The sequence below is a fragment of the Rhinichthys klamathensis genome, unplaced genomic scaffold, assembly GCF_029890125.1.
Source record: "Rhinichthys klamathensis goyatoka isolate OS25496 unplaced genomic scaffold, OSU_Roscu_1.1 h1tg000176l_1, whole genome shotgun sequence".
Taxonomy (NCBI): Eukaryota; Metazoa; Chordata; class Actinopteri; order Cypriniformes; family Leuciscidae; genus Rhinichthys; species Rhinichthys klamathensis.
Window position 1 is genome coordinate 10,473,781 of NW_026606705.1, and position 23,420 is coordinate 10,497,200.

A 23,420-nucleotide genomic window follows, 5' to 3' on the forward strand; every position below is an offset into this window, starting at 1 on the left:
TATTTTATTCTTGGCCAAAGCGTAGCAGGAAAACAATTCTTCATGTGAGGTTCTGATGCGTTTACTGTATCTGGATGAAAATAAAACAGCAAAATACCTCTAAAATGCATAAAATCCCAAATATTTCCCCAAAGATTCCTTTATATATACTACATTCTGGCATTTTACACACATTTCACCAATTCTTCAGCATTCATTGTTGCGGTGATACGTTTATCTTCAGCGATATTCAAGCACATACTCGGGATATATCTGATTGGAATCAAAGATAACAAAAATCCTTGGACCGATTGCATCATCTACACAACTATCATGTATGTTTTCATCCTGGTCATCATCGGGTGTACAATAATCTTGATGGCCTGTTTTGTACTTGCCGACGAGAACACGGGCGACCAGCATTACTTTGGTACTTTGGCTGCCGTTTTCACTATATCTGGTAGCTAAGGATGCGTGTTTCGCAAAGTAGGTTCCTGCAACAAAAAAAAATCAGTTGTTATTATAAACTTTCTTTGAAATGTGAGAAGAACTTAAAAAAATATCAGAACCACCACCTTTCCCTAATACGTGTCCCCGTCTCCTCTTGTCTGATAGTCTGCAATTGAAATTAAACGTGCAAATAGAGTGCACGTTTTTCGCGCTTGTGCCGTGAAACAGCATTTGCTCTTCGATATCTGATTGTCCTTTTATCCTCATCAACTGGGTTTTTTTCCTAGGAATCCAAAAATGCAGGCAAAAATTTAGGGTTTTTGTGATATTCACTAAATGGTCCTAGATGGAGCAAGACATTCTTATTACCTACAAAACAATTCCCAAAGATCCACGTTTTGTATTCTGTTGATGGATACGATCATGGGATCACGCAGTAAGCCGACATCCCTGACATATCTCTCCATCTTCTGATATTCGCTGCTCTCTTTTCTCAGAGAGATTAACTGATTGGGATAAGAGAACATTTTCAAAGAGAAAGTCACCACAGTTCCCACAACCCATAGACTGTAAAAAAAAGAAAAGAATGTAGCACTATGATAAGCACTTCCTGTCACCTGATAAGGTTTTTTGGGATCAAAATCCTCCCAGTGTGCTGGTAGAGATTGGGAAATGTCATCGCATTTGCATCTGTCACACAAAACATACATCTTATAAGGTTGGCTTCGCTTCGTTTCGTTGAAAAAGAAATGGAATGGATGCACCACGAAGTATTACTTTCACCAAAATTTCTCTAAATTTCTACAGTATATCTATTGCTTTTTATGATTTCATTCCCAAACTGTTTCTTTTTGTCAAATGTGTTGCTTAAAACGTGTGGCTTAAGTGTCCAAATACTGAATAATGAATTAAAAATATCTCACCTGAAGCCAATCTCAGTCAGAAATGAGCGTTTAATCTTCCTTGTTTTCCCAGTTTTTAAGTTGGACTGTGTCCTTGCTAAATTTGAATACATATTATTAATTAAAAATAAAACAATGACTGATATTAGTTTAGATATTGATATTCGTACACATTTATGAGCAGTGTTGGGGGTAAAGCATTACAAGTAACTCGAGTTATGTAATCAGATTACTTTTTTCAAGTAATTAGTAAAGTAACTCATTTTAAATTTATAACTAAATATCTGTTACTTTTTTCAAATAAGTAATCAAATAAGTAAAAAATCAGGAGTAAGTGCAGAGGCGTTGTTAAAACATGATAGTTATTGTAGTTCTAGACTAAATGTGAGCGTGCATTTACTCATCTCACTTGCACAAAAAAAGATTCAGTATTCCTCAAAATGAATAAAATCAGAATACTAAGCAAACCTGCAATAATTAATGTTAAATGAAACATACATTTTTATGCATATAATTTTACTTTATTGACCAATGTACTTGCTTCTGACCTTCGATGATTCAGTTAAACCATAAGCAAAATTTACTTTAGATTTTTTGTTTTTATTGGTGAAGTAAGTTAAACTTTCTTCTACTGCAATCCAGCTGAAAGGTTTGTTTGAGCGGCGCACTGTACACACGTGAATTTGCATTTTCTTCAGACTTATTATTTACATTTTGGTGTGAAAGGGCCTTTACATTTGCCCAAAATGTAACTTTTTTGTTATTTAAAAAACCCGAAACAAGCCCAGGTGAGTAACGCTAAAGTAAAGTAACACGTCACTTTTCTTAAAAAGTAACTAAGTAATGCACAATATTGTAATGCATTACTTTTCAAAGTAACTTTCCCCAACACTGTTCATGAGGTCTGTCAAGGGTGTATAATTCAACAAGGCTATGTAGTTATTTGATTTACATTATATGTTGCTACTACTACAGTTAGTATTTCTAAATTTGTTAGTTGAAAATGTCCTAAAGTTATCCCCCCTAGATATGAATAAGGTTATCATCTGTAGAAACTGTTTACCTGCAAAGTTGATCTGTATCTGAACTCCAGCTGCAGTCATGTTTATAACCCCTTGTGGGTTTCTGAGGTAATATCTCTCCAAATCATCACTGAACATAAAGTTTTCTGGGTCATCCTACAACAAACATTTGTAATATATTATGAAGGCTATCAGTTGCAATGGAACACACTGTATAAATAAGACATTACCTCAACTCTGTGCCAGACACCACAATTTGCTTTGTAATACCAGTACCATTGCGTTTCAGATGTGTCCATATATTCCACTTTATCCTCCAGTGTCAAACCAGCAAACTCACCTAACATTGTTAACAGGTAAAATGAACTACAACATGAAACAAGTGGTTTTAATTGAAAACTCAACTAGAAACCCATATTTCTAGGCTGTAAAAAACCCCCAGAGTTTATCAATATAAATACGAGACGCATTTTTAAAAAGACACAAACTGAAAGCAAACGGCGCACACATCGAAATCTCACATCGTTATTATGCACTTCAGTGACGTGGGAGTAGCAGAGAAATTGAAACTTAGTGGTAGAATGTGAACAAACCACACCTGGCGATCATTGTAAACATTGTGAGACCAAAGTCACGTGAAAAGTTGTAAATAGCATTACGCGTTTAAGTGCGTCATATCTCGGAGAGTATTTATTGTATTTTGGCCGAGGGGCTTGTCTCGATTTTTCTGATTGGTATCTCGGCATTTTTAAGTTTATGCTATGAAACTTTGTAAAATAATCAACTGCTCCAATTCTTGAGACTATCTGCAAAACATAAAATATATGCCTACATTAATTAAGGCTTTTTTTATTACTCGAATTGATTTATATATATATATATATATATATATATATATATATATATATATATATATATATATATATATATATATATATATATAAATGTTTGTTTTAAAAAATAAAGCAAACTAAATTAACCATGGCTTTAGTAAATCATAATAAAGAGATCACATTAAAAGGGTACATTATATTAGATATTAAGTCATACTTATGAGATAAAAGTCCAAATGATGGTATAAAAAGTAAAAACTATAACATAAAAAGTCGAAATTAGAATATAACAAATGATAATTATGAAATCAAGTCCAAACGTAAAAGTATAGGCTTCCATAGACGTTTATAGCATACAATCATTGGCAGAAGTAGAAAATAGTGTTTGAGACTTGAGCGCCCTCTATCGGCTGGCTGCAGTTCTGCACCCTCACAGTTTCACTTTCCCAAAGACGAAACCAGGAAACTCATCAAATCACGGAAAGAGATTACTGAGCTTCTTTACGTCTCGGTAAAATGGCAGAAGCCAGCATTTCCGTGGCTCAGGACCAGTTGAGCTGTTCAGTTTGTCTGGATCTACTGAAGGATCCAGTGACCATTCCCTGTGGACACAGTTACTGTATGCACTGTATTACAGACTGCTGGAATCAGGAGGATAAGAAGGGAGTTTACAGCAGCTGCCCTCAGTGCAGACAGACCTTCACTCCAAGACCTGTCTTATGTACAAATGTGGTGTTTGCTGAAATGTTGGAGAATCTGAAGAAGACAAAACTCCATGCTGTTGTTCCTGCTCACTGCTACGCTGGACCTGGAGATGTGGAGTGTGACATTTGCACTGGAACAAAATGCAAAGCCATCAAGTCCTGTTTAGTGTGTCTCAACTCCTACTGTCAAAATCACCTCGAGCAACACGAGAATTTTTTTAAAGGTAAGAAGCACAACTTGATGGATGCCACCAGCAAACTACAGGAGGTGATCTGCCATAAACATGTTAAACTTTTGGATATCTACTGTCGTACTGACCAGCAGAGCATTTGTTATCTGTGTGGAATGGATGCACACAAAAACCATGACACTGTAACAGCTGTAGAAGAGAGGATGGAGAAGCAGGTATGATGAACACATTCTAATGCAAACATTTATTTTAGCTGTGTTGTGGCGATCGTACCTCAAAAATAAAGCCACTAGAGGGAATGTGAGGTCATCTCCAACGCGTGATGGTGCAAAATAATCAGGTCTGCCATGGCATGCGGTTAACACTTTATTTTGTACATAAAACTACTTGAAAAACCCCTGCTGCTTGCACTTCTGAAGCAAGTTGAGTTCGTACATCAGCAAAAGACAGTAAACACCATACTAACTGCAGGACACACCAGAATCCATCAAGCCATCAACACACATGCACACAAGCACGGTTGAAAAACTGTGAGCTTCCTCAGATCCTAATTCCCTGCCGCCATTCACCTGTAACTTCCTTATATAGTCTCCATAAGTACTGTGATTCCCCCGCTTATGCCCCCTGGTGAGAATGAGAAGGTGACGTCACGCGTATCACTCCGCGTTGCATTGTGGGAAGGATTCGCCATCTTGGTAGGATACGCTATCCGTTGTCATGGTTACTTCGACCGTGAGACCGAGAGAAATAGCGACAGAAAGAGAGCAGCTTGATATGTGTTTGCATTTTTGCGATAAGGGACAGTTTCTTGGGAATAAATGAAGAAGGGGGAAGCAAAAGGAAAGGGGCTCTATCGGGAGAGACTAAATAACAACACCAAGCAGCGTTAGAGAAACTACTTGACATCAACATGGACCCGTACGACCTGCTACAGAATGGACGAAAGACCCAAAGCACTACCACCTTTCACATACGCTGACATAGTTAATTACCTGGTTTGTTTATGGTATCAGTGACTTACGTTACTGCCTACACAATGCAAGAGTTCAGAAGGTTTAAGTCATTAGAAGCTGAACAAGTCTGCTGCGGCTGGGTGCAAGACTTAGAAACCCCCAAACTTGTAACGTTAAACTGCGAGAGTTCAGTCATACTTGATGTTTCAGGCCTCATTCATATGTGGAAATAAATCTGATATGAATCAGATACGTGCATTTGCACCTGCCGTGCAACGTTAAGCGAACAGTTCGGACATTCCCCTGTCAATGCGAATCGTACGTCATTAAAAAAGTGTCTTTTTAAAACATTTCGCGGTACAGATATATCTATAACAAATGCTAAAGCAAAGCTAAAAGCTATGCACTTTCCCCATAGACTTTTGGAAAATCGCAAAAAATAAGATCTGTGTTCAACAAAGAGTTGTGACCCTTACACGTTTTGTCTATCAAGATAATAGTTAATCAAAAATGTATACATTTTGAAGCCTATATTAAAGTTTTTAAAAAATACAAGCAGACACAATAAAGTTTAAAAAACCACAAGCAGAAAATATTAAGAGGCTTTGTTCACCACAGACCTTATTTCAGGCGATTTAGCAAAAACCCATTAAAAAACCCCATAGACTTTAGGGCGAGGGAACCGGGAGTGCTAAAATGCTAACTCACTTCCGCGTTTGGCCTACAAAGTGACGTCATAACTTCGGCACTCAGAGGCATTTGAGCGACGTCCGTTGGTGACGCCCTTTTGGAAGTGAGCTGTCACTGTAGCAACTTTACGACTGAGAAGGGTCTACTTTTTTATGTATACAATCAATCAATCAATCAATCAATCAATCTATCTATCTATCTATCTATCTATCTATCTATCTATCTATCTATCTATCTATCTATCTATCTATCTATCTATCTATCTATCTATCTATCTATCTATCTATCTATCTATCTATCTATCTATCTATCTATCTATCTATCTATCTATCTAATATACTGGGTTTATTAGCTTTTTAAATATAATAGCCTATCTATCTATCATCTATCTATCTATCTATCTATCTATCTATCTATCTATCTATCTATCTATCTATCTATCTATCTATCTATCTATCTATCTATCTATCTATCTATCTATCTATCTATCTATCTATCTATCTATCTATCATCTATCTATCTATCTATCTGTCTGTCTGTCTGTCTGTCTGTCTGTCTGTCTGTCTGTCTGTCTGTCTGTCTGTCTGTCTGTCTTTCTGTCTGTCTATAAAGATAAATAGATTTATAGATATAGAAAGGATTTGTGGTAAATAAAGACAAAGTAATTTATGACCTAAACCACAATAATGAGTGCGGATTTTATTAATTTTATTCAATTTTCTTTGTTCGTTGTTCATTTGTTCATTCATTCATTCATTTACTCAAGTATTGCTACTGTCATTTCTGAAAATTATATAGAGAAACCTATTAAAAAAACTAACAATTATAGACTTTGTATTGACTTATAGATCTAAAATTCTTTATATTCCACTTTTTTTCTAACCTCAAAATAAATAGAGTATTTTAAAATATTTGCACTATACTATAACTTGCACATTGCATTTTTGTCCTGTAGGAACAGCTGACAAAGACACAGACTGAGTTTAAAAAGAGAATCCAGCAGAAAGAGAAAGATGTTCAGGAGCTGAGAGAGACTGTAAAGTCACACAAGGTGAGTTTTGAGCACATGAGAAGAACACCATCTGTGTTCACTGTTGGATTAACGTCAGGACTGTGTGTCGTGTTACAGCGCTCTGCACTGGCAGCGGTGGAGGACAGTGAGAAGATCTTTACTGAGCTGATCCACTCCATTAAGAGAAGACGTTCTCAGTTCACACAGCGGATCAGAGATCAGGAAAAAGCTGCAGTGAGTCGAGCTGAAGGACTCTTGAGGCGACTGGAGAAAGAGATCGATGATCTGAAGAGGACAGATGCTGAGCTAGAGCAGCTTTCACACACAGCCTATCACAGCAATTTCCTCCAGGTAATGTTATTCTTAAAGCAGGTCTTTAGTTGAATTCTGATTTGCAGGTAATGTTTACTAAATTGCTGATTTGATGCTCAAAAATAATTGCTAAATAAAAGTATGAATTTCTTCAAAAAAAAAAAAGAAAAAAAGGAAAGCAATGAACATTACTGACCCCTTGCTTTTAAACGCAATTTATAAAAATGGCTGGGAAATCTGGTTGCATTTATTGTTTGTTATGTGAAAAGTAGAATTAATGTGTCTACGGTGTGTTATGTTTGTCTTTGTCTGTAGAGTTTCAAGTCTTACTCAGTTCCTCCCGAATATTCAGATGTACCCATTACTTCCTCCTCTCCAATTTCCTTTGATGGTGTGGCAAAATCTGTCTCCTTGCTTAGAGAGAAACTTGAGGATTTCTACAAACAGGTGATAGAAATGATATTGGGTAGAGGTGAAGTTCTTTCAGGAGGACTGACCCTGGTGCTAGCTAAACTGGATTAGCAGGACACTATGTTGTCCATGTTGCCGTGTTAAGTGCGAGTGTCTGAGGTGAGGCCATGTGCTCTTATCCCTATTAGTAGCTGATTTGTAGTTTTATAGCTGACTTTAGGTTTTCACGATTATGTAAAAACTGTAAGTTTTGGGAAAGATAACCTCGGTTTTAAGTATTCGTTCCATGTGTATGAGGAATACGGTGTCCATCCAACTACCCTAAACCACTTGTACCAACATTTGTATCGCTCTGTCGTCTTGCAGCTGTTAATTAAACATGTATTCCAACAGTTTGACCTGTTTGGTGATTGTTATTTTAGACAAAAGTGATATTAGCTACTTTTGACATATTAATATCCGCCAATTTGTGTCTGTCGTAACCTGAGACACCATGTTTTGAGCATGTAGAACTGATACTGAAGCAGTTGTTTGGTTCCATACACACACTGTGGATTCAGTAAAAATTTGGTTGTCAGTACCTGCATTTTTCAGTTCAATTTTAGAATGCAGTTGCTTATCCTGTAAACGATCCTGTAAGAACGGTTAGAAGGCACTCAAAAGAGGAGTGACAACTGCATTTAGCTGCACAATGTACAAAACTGGCTTGAAAACTGACAGTTATAAACCATTATATATAATCATAAAGGCCCGTTCACACCAAGATACCAATGATAACTATAAAGATAACTATTAGCATCCACACCAGCGGAGGATATCGTTCTGTTTATTTTTAAGCACGTGCTTGTCTGTCGCTTTAAATGCTCGAGCTCGTTACAGCAGGATGGATTCTGATTGGCTGTCAATGTTTTTATCATTCATCAGCTGGATAAAATCGTTCTGAAAGTGATTCCAACAATATCGGGTTTTTTTGTGCCGTTATCGTTAATAGCTGAGGTATGAACTCTGCTATTTTTTAATTTTGAGAAATATATCTTTATGGTTATCTTTATAGTTATTGTCCTTGGTGTAAACAGGCCTTAATGCCATTCTTTTGAATTTTGTAATATAAAATAGTATTCTTTTAAAACTCAGTTAAAGAAAAAGAGATTATAGCTTATTTTAGAACTTTTATGCTATACATTATAATGTTTTGTCACCTTATTTCACCAAGAAGCATGTAAAATTATCATTATCACAGCTTTAATGTGATTGTTTCAAAATACAGGCAAAATGGAATAGATTTATTACATTGAATAGAATATCGGTTACCGTGAGATTATCGGTAATTAGTATAACATTTGTGAATTCCTATTGGATAGACAACAGCATTAAAGAAAGTTAAAAGAGGGCATGGCGATAAATCAAAATTAACATTTGTAATATACATACTTTTTCAAATAAATTGCATTTTAGAAGATTACATTTTTGAAGTTTTATAAATTTATTTTATTAGATACTGTTTTTGATGATAAATTTGTATTAAATCATAAAATACAGAGACTTGAAAAACAGAATTTGGGAGAAAATAAAATGGGAATTGCTATATATTTCAAATGATTTCTGTCTCTGTTCAGGCTGATATTTCTCCCGCTGTCCCACTGTGTCCTTTCATGACCGTCAGAGTGGGCGCTGGACAAGACAAGATGTAAGTACCACACACACACATACACGCACACACACATGAAGAGTTGAGACTATCAGGCAGCTCTCTGTGTGGTCAGAGTCTCTGAGTCTGTGTACAGGTGTGAGTTTCAGGCTTTGAGTTTGTGACCAGTCCCAGACGGCCCATGAGGTCTTTGAGGGGGGCAAACACACACACACCCTGCATCATGGCCCCCTCCTGCACATTCCTATCAATAGCGCTAGTGTTCACACCACTTAACCCCCTCACACACACATATCGCCATACTACAGGTAAGACGATTACTGATTCCTGAACGTCTACATGTGACTGATGTCGCTTCAATGGCCAGTGCGATTTCGACTCAGAAAGTATAGTGTCTACACTGTGTTTTGACTGTGCTTTTGAATTTCTACCTCACCTCTTCAGTTCCACCTGCATGCAGGACAGGAAGCAGTATTGTTTACGTCTGAGCGTGTATCTGTTTGTACAGCATGGCCTTTATTCTCAGTGCGTCAGGCCTCTGATGTTGCCTGTGTTCGTGCACCTGTAGTCTGCTGTGTGGAAAAACACAATCAGCAGTCCTTTCAAGAGGAAAATGTGTTTTTATGTCTGTCCTTGTGTTTTATTTCATTTACATAAGCACAAAGCTTTAGATGTTGTTTATGTTTAACTTTTTTTTTTTATGTTGAAAGACTTGTGGGATGCACTGTTTATCTGTGATGAAAGTAAGAGATTAAAGAGTACCGATTTGTATCAGCAATAACAAAAAATAATGATCGGTAAAGTGTACATTTTTGCGAGATCTCAACTGCAGCTCCTCTGATGCACGTGAAAACATGGACACGGGTCAACTTTGACCTCTGAAAGATTTTGAGGTCACATCCTGGACATGGCATACCCCACAGATTCAGATTTTCAGATTCAGATAATACCCCGTCACAGGCCATTCTTGAGATTCGCCTTCGACGATCAGGTTTATCAATACACCGTCCTGCCGTTCGGCCTGTCTTTAGCACCCCGTACATTCACGAAGTGCATGGACGTGGCTCTCGCCCCCTTGAGAACTCAGGGCATGCGAATTTTGAACTATCTGGATGACTGGCTGATTCTGGCGCAGTCAGAGACAGAAATATTATCTCACAGAGCTGCGCTCCTCAGTCATCTGGAAAGCCTGGGTCTCACGGTCAACTGGACCAAGAGCTCATTACTGCCCAGCCAGTCAATTTCCTTTTTAGGAATAGAACTGGACTCTGTGGCCATGACGGCTCGCTTATCAACACAGCCCGCGCGCCGTGTTCAGCGACTGGCCGCGTCTTTCCAGAAGGGCAGCACCACTCCTCTGAAGACATTCCAGAGGTTGCTGGGCTATATGGCTTCAGCTGCTGTGGTACTTCAGCTGGGTTTGCTGCGCATGCGCCCTCTGCAACGCTGGCTGGCCGCTCGTGTGTCTCACCGAGCTCGGGAGTCCGGCTGCGAGCGGATCAGAGTGACTCAGAGCTGCATTACAGCTCTGCAGCCCTGGTTAGCGGCCGACTGGTACCAGCGGGGAGTGATTATGAGAACTGTCTCATACCGACAGGTCATCTCGACAGATGCGTCCAATTCGGGTTGGGGCGCTCTCTTCGAGGGCAGACCGGCCTTTGGCCTGTGGTCAGACCAGGAGAAACTCCTCCATATAAACTGTCTGGAAATGATAGCGGTCGAGAACGCGCTGGAGCGTTTCCTCCTGTTCATACAGGACCACCACGTTCTAGTCCGTTCGGACAACATGTCTGAAGTGTCCTACGTGAACTGCCAGGGCAGTGTCAGATCCAGAAACCTCTGCAATCTGACAGAACGCCTCCTCGCTTGGTCTCAGCACCATCTGCGCTCGCTGAGAGCTGCGCATGTGCCAGGCCACCTGAACGACGGCCCAGATAAACAATGTTCCCCCGGGGGAATGGTCCCTGCACCCCCAAACAGTCCAGTTGCTATGGCGCCTTTTTGGCAAAGCGGAAGTCGACCTCTTTGAGTCACAAGACAACGCTCACTGCCCAAAGTTCTTTTCAAAGAACGAGGATGCGCTGGCCCAAACCTCGCCCAGCCGCCCACCATATGCTTTCCCTCCGGTCTCTCTGTTGCCACAGGTTATCAAGAGAATCAGGGAAACGTGCCACTCAGTGCTCCTCATAGCCCTGCGATGGGTGAACCAGACTTGGTTCCCGGAGCTGACGCGGCTGTCACAGACAGTAATGAACACAATCACGCAGTCTAGAGCTCCTTTTACCAGAAGGCTCTACACGTCTAAATGGTCTGTGTTCTCTAAATGGTGCGCTGACAAAAACCTGGACCCACAAAGGTGTGGGGTCTCGCGGTTGCTTAGTTTCCTTCAAGAGCTGTTGGACAAGGGCAGGTCCCCCTCCACGCTTAAAGTATATGTGGCGGCCGTTGCAGCGTTCTCAGAATCGACGCACGGCCAGTTATTAGGAAGGAACGAGCTTGTCATCTGCTTCCTTAGAGGAGCTAGGAGGATGAATCCCCCGCACCCCCCGTCTGTTCCTATGTGGGATCTTTCCTTGGTCCTCGAGGCCCTGAAAGCATACCCCTTTGAACCTTTAGACTCTGCGGATCTAAAATACCTGTCACTCAAAACCGTTTTCCTGATCGCGCTGTCATCAGTCAAACGTGTGGGGGACTTACACGCGCTGTCTGTCAGCGCTGCGTGTCTTGAGTTCGGACCGAATGACTCAAAAGTCATCCCCAAACCTAGACATGGATATGTTCTAAAGTGATTGGCACTCCGTTCAGAGCACAGATCATTTCCCTATCGGCTCTGCCTGCATCCGATAGTGAGAGCGATGTTAATCTCCTCTGCCCGGTCAAGGCGCTGAGGGTTTACATTACGCGCTCCGCCCCTTTCAGGCGCCCGGAGCAGCTTTTCGTTTCGTTTGGAGGGCGCGCCAAGGGTCTCGCCGCCTCGAAACAGAGTCTGTCCAGATGGATAGTGGACGCTATTGCGGCTGCTTATGCATCAAAAGGTCTGCAATGACATATGTGTGGCGGCGGGCTGGGCCTCCCCGTCCACCTTTGTCAGGTTCTATAACCTGGAAGTTCCCGCCCTGCAGGCTGAGAGGTCAGTGAGAGGTCAGTTCTGTCCAGGTATTATCGTGCGCAGGCTACTCTCATATGACTCAGCTCTTCTGGTTGAGCTATATGCTTATACATTGACCGGCATCGCCGCTCTGTATTCCCTGCGAGTGCTTATGTGCATGCGCTTATTCCCGCTCATCTGGGTTCCCCGAGCTTCTCTGGGACTCATGTGGATGCTGGCGCGCACGGCATTGACAAAGGGTTCCCGTAGCGTAAGCTAAACTTACGCAATACGAGAGAACCTCTCGTAAGAGAACAAATCGGTTACCTAACGTAACCTCGGTTCTCTCTAGATGAGGGAACGAGTATTGCGTAACCTGCCATGCTCGCGCAACGAGCGCTTTTTCGCTTCAGTCGATGAAAACCAGAGATTCAGCCTCCGAGCCCCGCGTATATACGCAAAGCCATGCCCATTCTGGCGGGCTAGGACGCGTTGAGGGCGCGAGCGCCCTTCATTGGACGTGACGTCACGCCGGGCTCACTGGTAGGCTGCTGCAGTTGCCGCAGGGCAGCCAATGGGCACGCTAGACAGCCTGCTCTAGGTCTGCTAGCTGCTGCACTGCATTGACAATAGATACAAAATTGGGTGAAAAACTACATAGTGCTGCTTTAAGAACACCAATTTTCTTTGTGAATGAATAATGTATCGTAAATAAATAAATGTTCATCCTTAAAATACAGGTTGCATATGTCAGGACACCCCTATGTTAAATTCCCATAGAGGCAGGCAGATTTTTATTTTTAAAGGCCAGTTGTTTCATGGATCCAGTATACTATGCATCCTGATAAAGTTCCCTTGTCCTTTGGAATTAAAATATCCCCACATCATCACATTCCCTTCGCCATACCTAGAGATTAGCATGGGGCACTTTCCATAAGATCATCTCTCAATGCAAATCAAACCAGCTATTAGGCTATTAGGGGTGTCCTCACTTATGTACCCTGTATTTTAAGGAAGAACATTTATTTATTTACGATACATTATTCATTCACAAAGAAAAATGGTGTCCTTAAAGGTTGGATTTTCCCTCATTTTTTTAAATTAAGGCATTAAGATCAATTTCCAAAATATAATTTTTTATTCCTCTTTTTAGTCAACTTTAGCATGGGTGTGTTCACTTATGCTAAGCACTGTACATATAAGGGCATAGGCAAACGTAAAATATATGTATATAATGAACATATATAAGCTACATATCATTATTAATTATATTTAACAAACAGTAGTACAATAAACTATCAATTCATGTAAATAAATGAGATGATATGGTATGTAACCCTTTCTCCCTCTCTCTTCCTTCACCAGTATGATCAGTAAGGTGTTCCCAGAGTCAGAACCCTTCCCTCCTCCACCACGGACACTTCCTCCACTTCCCTCCTCCACCACGGCCAGGTCGGGTCCGGGAGCTCGGATGCGTTCCCCTCCAGCTCCTCCTCCACCTGCCCTGGCACCTGTAGCACCTCCACCCCGCCCTCCTCCTGTCCTGCCCCCAGCCGCCCCCATTCAGACGCCACCCAGCCAGGCCAAGTCACGGGGGTGCAGCGTCGTCACACAGACCGTCAGTGCATACGTGGTAAGTCTCAAATATACACACGAGAACACTATTGGAAATGAATTACTGGATTCATTTTAAATATAATTTGTATTAATAATCATATATATTATATTAATATTTTTTATATTCATATTCATTTCTTAATTACACAATCAATAATTCTAGTTTTAGGCTATTTACAGTTATCACGCAATTATATAATACGGCAATATACAGTTCTACAGATGTGTATCATGCTTTGTGTGACTTCCAATCAGAATTTAAAGATGAAACTTTCCATTTTATAATTGAGCTAAGGTACAAGAGGTTATTCGTTTTATATAAATATCGTGTCACTTTCTTTATCAGTTTGACCTTTGCTTTGACCAAGAAACACATTTAGAATTTTATGCACTGAATTACAAATTGTTGTCGTTAATTATTTTCTAGGCATTATTTGATTTAATTAGATTTATTCAAACATACATTTCATGATTGAGAACGAAATGCTTATAAATGCATTGAAAACGTTTTTCTAGCTAAAAGAACGGCTTATTTTGACCTTCAACTTGAAATGATAGAGGATGTGACATACATATAATAGCACTTGTTTTTACTTTCCTTTTTGACCAATGCCAGATGTAACACTTCCAAATTCCTTTGATTTAATATATTGATTCTTGTGTTTGTTCATCACAGATTCTAGATGAAAGGGGTAATAAGATCTGGATTTGTCCAGGATGTAATAAACCTGATGACGGCAGTCCCATGACCGGATGTGACGAGTGTGACGACTGGTATCACTGGTAAAAGCTCTTTCCAGCTTCTCTTACGTTACACACTCACCAAACACTGATGTATATTTTTTTCTGTAATGTGATATAATTTCCAAGGAAAACAGATTGTGTTCTACAGAAAGAACTGTAGATGGGATGTTTTATCTATAAGAAAGTTGTCTCAGTTTTGATTTCATCTTCTCCTGAAGTCATACAATGACTTGTGTGGTGCACAAGACACTTCCTTTTTTTGACATACAAGCTCAAAATGCAGTATGTTTTGATTAAATAAAGTTACATAGTTGTTTCATTTCAGTTTCATTTCAACACAAAGTAAATCAGAGGAAGTGCCAATAAATAAAAAAAAGAGCCTAGATTGCCTGGTATTACTGTAACGCTTTATGGGAATCATCTTTTTGATGCGTTTCGCTTACAGATCACACACATAGAGAGAACAAATTGTGTCTATTTCATGATGAAAGCGGATAGATATTTTGATGCTGAGAATGATCAAGTAGTTTTATATGTAAAAGACATGCTTTTTTGAATCTCCATTTTGAATTTATGTACCAATATATGAGAAGTGCAAACTTGGCACATAAACTTGAATGATATAGATCGGTATCATGACAAACAACTTGTAAGTGAGACTCGTCGATCTCTTTCTCTCTCCTTCAGGCCATGTGTGGGTTTTTTAGCCGCCCCTCCGGATGACCAGTCGTGGTTCTGTGTGAAATGCGCTGGCAAGAAGAAAGACAAGAAGACAAAAAAAAGGAAACTCGAAGCGCACTGACCTACATTTCTTTTTTTCTTTTTTTTCTCCTGTCTCCGTGCTCATCTGTTTTCGCCTTAACACTATTTTGCTGCATTTGTCTGTTTTTTTTGTTTTTTTTGTTGTTTTTTCACCCAGCCCTTCTTTTAACTTGGTTAACTTAACTCAGTGTCCGGTATCATAATGTATTTTTTAAAAATGAAAATTTCAAATGTTGTATATGTTACTTTTTTATGTGGAGGATCGTACAGTATGTCTATATGATCTTTGTACCGAGCTCATGATTGTTCAGTAGATGTGTGTTGAAATGAACCTCTCAGTTCGCCCTCGTTTAAAGGTTGTTCCATGTTATGTGCTCATTCATCAAATCACCCAGGAGAAGAAAAAAAAAACGTTCTGTACTATAATCTGCCTTTTAATATCGTTCTTCTGATTGATTTTGACTGGAGGTGCAGTTTCATTTTACTATTAAAAGATTTAATTAAAATTTGCTTTTTCACATCTTATTGTTTGGTTGTCTTGTCGTTCGTTTGGGTGGGAGTGTACAGACAGGTAGTCCACTCATTCAGAAAAACAATGCTAAATCAGTGACTGTAATCTCAACATAAGATTTTCATAAGCACTGTCAAAATAATAAATAAAAGGTTAAATGTATTTTATTTTTTTACCTAAGTGATATTTCTGTATATTATTTTCAGTTGGTTGGTTTTGACTTTTTGTAATTTCTCTCAAATGGTCTTTGGGAACCATAGTGTAAATGTTTTTTAGTATTGCCATAAAGGTTGCCATGAGTTAAATATGATAAATTAAGTGTCAGTTATGCAATGAAATGTTTTTTCAAGAACACATTGAATAAAATAAAAAAACAGATAACCAGAGAGATGGGCATTGTTTATTGAAAAATGATATGTTGCGTGTACAACATCCTCAATCCTCGCAAGGTAAGTGTCATTTCATTCTTGTCCTAACAAAAAATGTAATGGTTTCAACTTACAGTGGCCCCAAAAAGTATTTTGACAATTTTAAAAGTTGCATAAAATCTCAAAGAAAATTCCATTTATTTCAAACAAAGATGAACAAGTGAACTTTTCACGTGTAAACACTAAAAGGATAAAAAATTATAATTTGCAGCATTTGTTTATAGATACCATGGGTTTTATGTCGAACATCACATGAACAAACAGGAAAAAAGGTCTCATGGAATCCGCTTGTTGAAGCAGTGAAGTGACGGCGATATCTACGAACTTTTAAGGTAAGCTAACGTATCTAGTTATTTATTTTAATTGTTGCCGTTTTTACAAATGTTAGAGAGAATTATTATTATTATTATTATTTTTTTTTAGATCTGCATGCGATTGACATCGGTTATGCTCATTGGTAGCTCCTTTGAAAGCATCTTAAAATAGCTGGCTGCCAACACTAACGAATTCAGCATCAGACATTTGACATTGTTCTCATGCCATACATCCATATTCTCACTTAGTAAAAGAAAAAAACCATCGCGGAGCAAAGACGGACAACGCGCATACAGACAAGACAGAGCAGGTTACTTTTGATATGAAAGTCTCAGCTTTCACATTTTTAATACGAAAACGTTTTATTACGAAAGCCAAACAATATACCGTATTGGCGTAGTAATATGATGTCAAGCGAAGCGGTAGTGCACGTGAATGATCATCTCTTCCTCTACTACTAGTTACAGTACAAAATAAACATGATTCATCATCAAGGGTATGTTGAAAGAACCATTTAATGTATCATGTTTCTTGTAATCGCTCAATCAGTTTTTTCAACCACTGATATAAAACAGATTGTAAACAATGTCACTTTACATTTACCTCAGAAAAGCCATTAAATGTCCATTAGTTAGCGAGACAAATTTAGGCAGGCCAGAGAGGAGTAAAAAAAAAAAACACTATTACATATTAATTATAATTTTACTCTTATATAATTAAAAGTTATTATTAAACTTTATTTTATCATAAAAACTTCCTTATATCATGCATTTTAAAATCTGTTGCTTGTTAAGCTACCTTTAATAATAATATAGGCTACCAGATGACAGGACTCCCTGTATAATTTACAAAATTAGTTGAAATAGATTTTTTTATGGGGGTAATGCACAGACAAAGTCACTGATTTCTATTTGAGAATCATAAAGAGTTTGTTTGCGGATTTTAAATCTATTTGTAGATCGTATTTTATATTTGTATGTCACGAAGAGTCTGTTTGTGGATTTTTTATCTATTTGTAGATCTTGTTTTACATTTGCGGATCATGAGGAGTTTTTTTGCAGATTTGGAATCTATTTACAGATTGTGTTTTGTGTTTACAAGTTGTAATATCTATTTGTGACTTTTAGTCTGTGCATTTTCAATGGTTTTGGCATCAATTTACCCCCATATTTTTTTTCCTTGAGAAAAATTAACATGTAGCTACTATATCCATAAATTATTCGATATTGAATCGAGATCAGAATCGAATCCCAAGCTCATGAATTGAATCATGAAATTTGTGTCTATACCTCTCACTCCTGAACTCAAAAGTTGGCTGCCCAAGGCTTTATATTTAACGAAGCATGTACAAAAAACACCTGAACCGGAAACACTTCAACCTGTTTTACAGAATACGGATGTTTGTTGCGCATTCTGCGTTAATATTTTGCTGCCTGGTTTTGCCAGCCTACAACAGTTACAGTAGTTTCGGGGCTTATATGAAGTTAGTTTAGGTAGACAGCCAGGTATGTTTCAGGTTAGTTTGCGCCAACCCTGGGTTTTAGGCACCATGAAAGTGGCTCTGCTTTTAACGGTGTTCATCGCTATAGTCTAGGCTAACTTGCACTCCATGGCTAACCTGCTTTGTGTTAAAAGTCACTAAAATATTTTTAAATACAAAATTGTCTGGCTTTGACTATTTATTATAATTATTTTATATGATTTATATATTGTTTATGTAATATTATTCCCCTAATCAATCACACGTGAGCCATTTTAGTGTAACAATTATTATTAAACATTTAGGCTACAGATAATATGTAATATAAATATGATTTGGAATCGGTAGATAGGCTAAAGTTTTAAAAATTACTACATGTGAGCTTACATGTCTCTTTATATCTATATCTAATATATATATATATATATATATATACAGGTCCTTCTCAAAAAATTAGCATAATGTGATAAAGTTCATTATTTTCCATAATGTAATGATACAAATGAAACTTTCATATCGTCGCTGCCCGATGAAACTCACGTATGTCCAAAACGGTTACTTTTCAGGAAGTGAAAAAAACACGTAATTTCAAAAGCAGTTGAACTAGCGTTGTCATACTTGGTACGACAACTTTAAATGTAACCATATTCTTGCCAGTGTAATGATATAATCCACATTTGACCAAAATTGAGTTTAAATGGACATACGTGCATATTTTACAGTAACGGTGGTCGATACGCGTTTTTCCGATCATTAATTAGAATGACCCAGTCGCGTTTCATATTGACAGATGAATAGGCTACGCTCAGTTTATTAAATAGTATACGTCTCAGTTTATTAATACGCTCAGTTTATTATATGTCTCTTGCAAACTATGAAGGGACAATGAATCAATACACTGACATGGCAATGATAGAATGATACTTAAAATGAAGATACAATTTATACAAAACGAAATTTTCAAGCAAAAATAATATTCGAAGATCGCTGGTGTAACACAGGTTAAATAAAAGTAATTATTTAATTTATACACAATTTAGCAATATCCTGTTCCCTTAATAAAAGTCGATATGTAAAAGTTACGAATAAAAAATAAATAAATTTGCGAACTATCGTATCGTTCGTTCTATCGTTTTAGATAGAAGCTTAGTGATCAACCAATGAGAGCTTTTTGTCATTTGCGCCATGGGCGTCAACGAGCATGCGCGATGACAGAAGAGACGAGCTTGATTGAGAAGAGCAGACGCAATCTGATCGTCGTGATCCGTTTTTATACATCTTTGATTGAAAATCTTTGAAATAATACGAGAAAGCTTGAGAATTAATTAGTTTGATTCATTCTGAATAAGAAGCCGACTGAATTGAGGAATACATTCTACTTGTTCACCGACGCCATTTTATGATCACGCACGCCTGTAGCTACGCCTGTGTGAGAGCAAAAGAAAAATCGATCACAAAGAGTTCACCGTCGCCATTGTTGGCCACGTGTCTGTATTAGAGAGAAAGCTATTGATTCAGAGGCCAGGTTTTTTCTCTCTCCTTTGTTTTTTTTTCCGTTTTCTTTTCTTTCTTCTTGATACCTTGGAGACATGATGACTGCACGACCTTCTGTGACATCCTGTAGACTCCGTGTTTGATGGCGAGCCAACCCAGTTTCTAGAAAGGGAGAAGACATCACTTCGTGGAGAGGAGGCCGTTATCCTTTCCTTGAGTTTTCAGGGCTACTCGTGGAAACACGACAACTTCGATCTTAAGAACTTTTTTTTTTCCTTTTCTTTTTGAGTGTTGAACTGACTATGTGGGTACATATTTGAAAACACCGACAAGAGTGCACTCGTGGTGGAAATTTTCATTGTCAATTTTATTGTTTATGTGATCTTGTAATTTACATTTATAAATTTTCTATTTTTTCCTTTCAAGTAAAACCAATTATATTTCTAATTCAATCTTGTATCTGTCTGTTACTTCTCATGTTAACCCGCTGTCTCCTTAGCGATCCTTGATTCTTCTGATGGAATTCAAATTTTATCTGTATTATAACAGTAATATAAAAAGTCTATTAAATTACTGCAGACGAGTGCTACATAAACTTTGGCGAGCCAGCCAGGAGACAGCGCTGTTGTTGAGAACTAACAGCTACACACTTTATATCCCTTTTGCTTTCAAGCAAGCGACGATAATGGAGATTATTGAAGCTGAAGGGATTATTATCCCAAACTCTGTAATAGTCAGTGGTTTAACCGACGTTGCGAGTGATGATGAATTGTTTGATGCTCTGAAACGACACGGGTCGTTTGTCAAAACCGTGCGCATCGACGACAAAGAATCCGAGTTCTACCAAAACGTGATCGTTGAGTACAACAGTAATAAAGCGATGCAATCACTTGGACCAACATTGCCGTATACTCATCAGCTGTCAAGCGAACCCGGTGCTAAGTGCCATGTGAGAGCGTTAGCCAGTGTGTTTACACAGCAACTGGGTAGTAGCATCACAAAGTCCTACCTGGACAGATTAAAAGAAATAGCGGAACTGAGCGGAAACAACTTTGAGTCTATACTGAGTGAAATGCTGTCGCAAATGAGTGCTGACCTCCCACCAGAGCCCGCTGTTTCTGGTAGTACTGGTGAAAACACCTGTGAGAAACCATATTGGGCATCTCCTGATGGGAACTTCGACCCAATTCGTAATCCACCGAGTCAGATAGATGACGTAGCGCCACAACCTACTCCTATCGATTTGATTGAGCCGACCCTTCGCACGTCGTCCAAATTTCTCAACCCGCCCGAGGTCCAAAAACTAGTAGTTGAGCATGTTGTGCGGAGCAGTGAAATGGTTGCTCAAGGGCATGTACAGCCCAGGCTCAGAGTATTTTCAGGAAAATGCCCCAGGCCTGGCAACGAGGTAGATTACGACATTTGGCGTTCTAGTGTCGAATTCATTTTGAAAGATCCCTCTTTGTCCGATTTGCATGCGTCTAGGCGAATACTAGACAGTCTTTTGCCACCTGCGGCAGACGTTATAACGCATCTGAATCCTGAATCTCCTCCTTCCGCTTACCTCCAGCTGTTAGACTCCGCTTTCGGGGCTGTGGAGGATGGGGATGAATTATTAGCCAAATTCATGAACACGTTGCAGGATGCGGGTGAAAGGCCGTCCACTTATCTGTACAGGCTACAGTCAGCTTTAAATGCAACTGTCAAAAGAGATGGTATCGTCCCAGGAGAGGCAGACAGGCACCTTCTGAAGCAGTTTTGCAGGGGCTGCTGGGATAATGATTTAATCACCGAACTACGACTAGAGCAAAAGCGAAACAATCCTCCTTCCTTTGCACAGCTTCTGCTTATGCTTCGTACAGAGGAGGATAAACATACTGCGAAAGCAACTCGAATGAAGCAACACCTTGGGTCCTCTAAGCAGAGAGCGTTTATGCACTCTCAGAAAGCGTGGGTTTCTGCTGAATTAGAACAAGACGAAGGTCCTAGAGTGAGCTCTCTTGAAACTGAAACGCGCGAGTTAAAGAAGCAGATTGTCAAACTTCAGAGTCAGTTAGCTTATCTCGCAGTCCGATCTAAATATCCAAAGAAAACCCCGTCGCGAGAGGTAGTCAACAAGCTTGCACCACCTGACCAAAGGAAGTCAGGGGCTGCTGCGAGTGTAGTTCCAGTCAACAGGAAGCCAACTGATAGACCTAGGCCGTGGTACTGTTTCACATGTGGTGAGGATGGCCACATTGCATCGTCCTGTAGTTCTGAGCCAAATCCCGAGCTTGTCGCTACTAAACGTAGGCTGTTAAGGGAGAAACAGTTACAGTGGGAGTCACAGAATCTCCCTACTAGCTCTGATTTAAACTAGAGGCAGTTCCTGTCGTGGGACATACAGGAACTGAGTTAAAGTCAAGTGGTCCCATTGTAAATCGTGTCTTCAAGAAATGCCAAACTTCTAGGAAGCAGAATGCAAACCTACCTAAGGGCTTAGTTGGTGCTAGGTGTGTTGCCGAAGTCAGCATAGCTGGTAAGAAATGTCATTGTCTACTAGACACTGGATCCCAGGTCACGACTGTGCCTAAGTCTTTTTATGAACAACACCTCTCAGAGCAGCCGATTAACCCTCTTGACGATATATTAGAGGTAGAAGGCGCAAATGGGTTGTCCATTCCGTACGAGGGTTACGTAAAGGTAGACATCACGTTCCCTGAAGAGTTTTTGGGTGTGACTATTGAAGTGGCCACGGTAGCTTTAGTTGTTCCAGATGTGAAGTCTCACGCTCAGCCGTTGATCTTAATAGGTACCAACGCTCTTGACATCCTTTATGAGCAGCAGTTACAGGCAGAATCCCAGAAGCACCAGCCATCTCTATTTGGGTATAGAGTGGTTTTGAAAACCCTTGAAACGAGGCGAAAGCAGAACACGAGTGGCGTTCTGGGTCATGTGAGATTAAGAGGCAACATACCGGAGGTCATGTCCGCTGGTCAAACTGTCGTGGTGAAAGGCTCTGTTGCGGTACCTGTTGGGATAGATAATTGTGTAGTGGTAGAACACCCGTCTGAATCCTCCTTGCCTGGTGGTGTGTTTGTGAAGCGCTGCTTACTTACCCCTTCTAGTAGTCAGTCTGTCTGGTTGCCTGTGGTACTAAAAAACGAAACAGAGCATGATATAACCATTCCCCCACGATGCATAATAGCAGAGCTGCATGCAGTTGAGTCCGTGCTTCCTCAGTCGAGTGTTTCCCCGGCTAGTGAGCACTTACCTACTCAGGAATCCCATTTTGCCTTGAATTTCGGTGAGTCCCCCGTGCCACAAGAATGGCGGGACCGCATCTCAGAAAAACTCAGAGAAATGTCTGATGTTTTCAGTCAGCACGATCTAGATTTTGGGCATACACAAAAAGTGAAACATCGTATACAACTTAATGATGAAACTCCCTTTAAACATAGGGCGCAACCGATCCATCCGCAAGATCTGGAAGCCGTCCGCAAACATCTGCGCGATCTTCTTGCGAGTAACGTTATCCGAGAGTCTGACTCGTCCTTTTCTTCACCTATCGTAGTAGTGCGGAAGAAAAACGGAGATGTACGGTTGTGCATAGACTATAGGAAGTTAAACCTACAAACCGTTAAAGACGCATATGCATTACCCAATCTCGAGGAGACGTTTTCCGCCTTAACCGGATCAAAATGGTTCTCGGTACTCGACTTGAAATCTGGGTATTACCAGATAGAGGTGGAAGAAGCAGACAAACCTAAAACCGCCTTTGTCTGTCCCCTGGGGTTTTGGGAGTTTAATCGCATGCCTCAGGGGGTCATTAATGCCCCAAGTACTTTTCAGAGATTGATGGAGAAGTGTATGGAGGATATCAATCTCAGGGAAG

At 39.6% G+C, this 23,420-nt stretch overlaps 3 protein-coding genes across 5 annotated transcripts; 2 read left to right on the top strand and 1 right to left on the bottom strand.

Annotated features, from left to right (window-relative positions):
• Positions 1 to 23: 23 nt before the first annotated feature.
• Positions 24 to 2,776, bottom strand: LOC130092353 (protein mono-ADP-ribosyltransferase PARP11). 3 transcript variants are annotated; one of them, XM_056260196.1, is made up of 7 exons: positions 2,584 to 2,776; positions 2,395 to 2,509; positions 1,353 to 1,428; positions 1,047 to 1,119; positions 799 to 935; positions 555 to 712; positions 24 to 473 (listed from the first exon to the last, which is right to left on the bottom strand). In XM_056260196.1, the coding sequence occupies exons 1-7, from the start codon at positions 2,698 to 2,700 to the stop codon at positions 220 to 222; spliced, it is 930 nt and encodes a 309-aa protein (XP_056116171.1). In that variant the 5' UTR covers positions 2,701 to 2,776; the 3' UTR covers positions 24 to 219. The 3 variants fall into 3 exon arrangements, with proteins under 3 accessions (XP_056116171.1, XP_056116172.1, XP_056116170.1); XM_056260197.1 differs by lacking the exon at positions 1,047 to 1,119 and having other exon boundaries at positions 799 to 996; XM_056260195.1 differs by having other exon boundaries at positions 799 to 1,119.
• A 915-nt stretch (positions 2,777 to 3,691) lies between these two features.
• LOC130092368 (E3 ubiquitin/ISG15 ligase TRIM25-like) lies at positions 3,692 to 9,271 on the top strand. The gene is made up of 6 exons (XM_056260210.1): positions 3,692 to 4,296; positions 6,680 to 6,775; positions 6,854 to 7,087; positions 7,364 to 7,495; positions 9,076 to 9,146; positions 9,244 to 9,271. The coding sequence occupies exons 1-6, from the start codon at positions 3,703 to 3,705 to the stop codon at positions 9,269 to 9,271; spliced, it is 1,155 nt and encodes a 384-aa protein (XP_056116185.1). The 5' UTR covers positions 3,692 to 3,702.
• Positions 9,272 to 13,647: 4,376 nt separating this feature from the next.
• LOC130092355 (transcription initiation factor TFIID subunit 3-like) lies at positions 13,648 to 15,761 on the top strand. The gene is made up of 3 exons (XM_056260198.1): positions 13,648 to 13,828; positions 14,489 to 14,595; positions 15,244 to 15,761. The coding sequence occupies exons 1-3, from the start codon at positions 13,667 to 13,669 to the stop codon at positions 15,356 to 15,358; spliced, it is 384 nt and encodes a 127-aa protein (XP_056116173.1). The 5' UTR covers positions 13,648 to 13,666; the 3' UTR covers positions 15,359 to 15,761.
• The last annotated feature ends 7,659 nt before the right edge of the window (positions 15,762 to 23,420 follow it).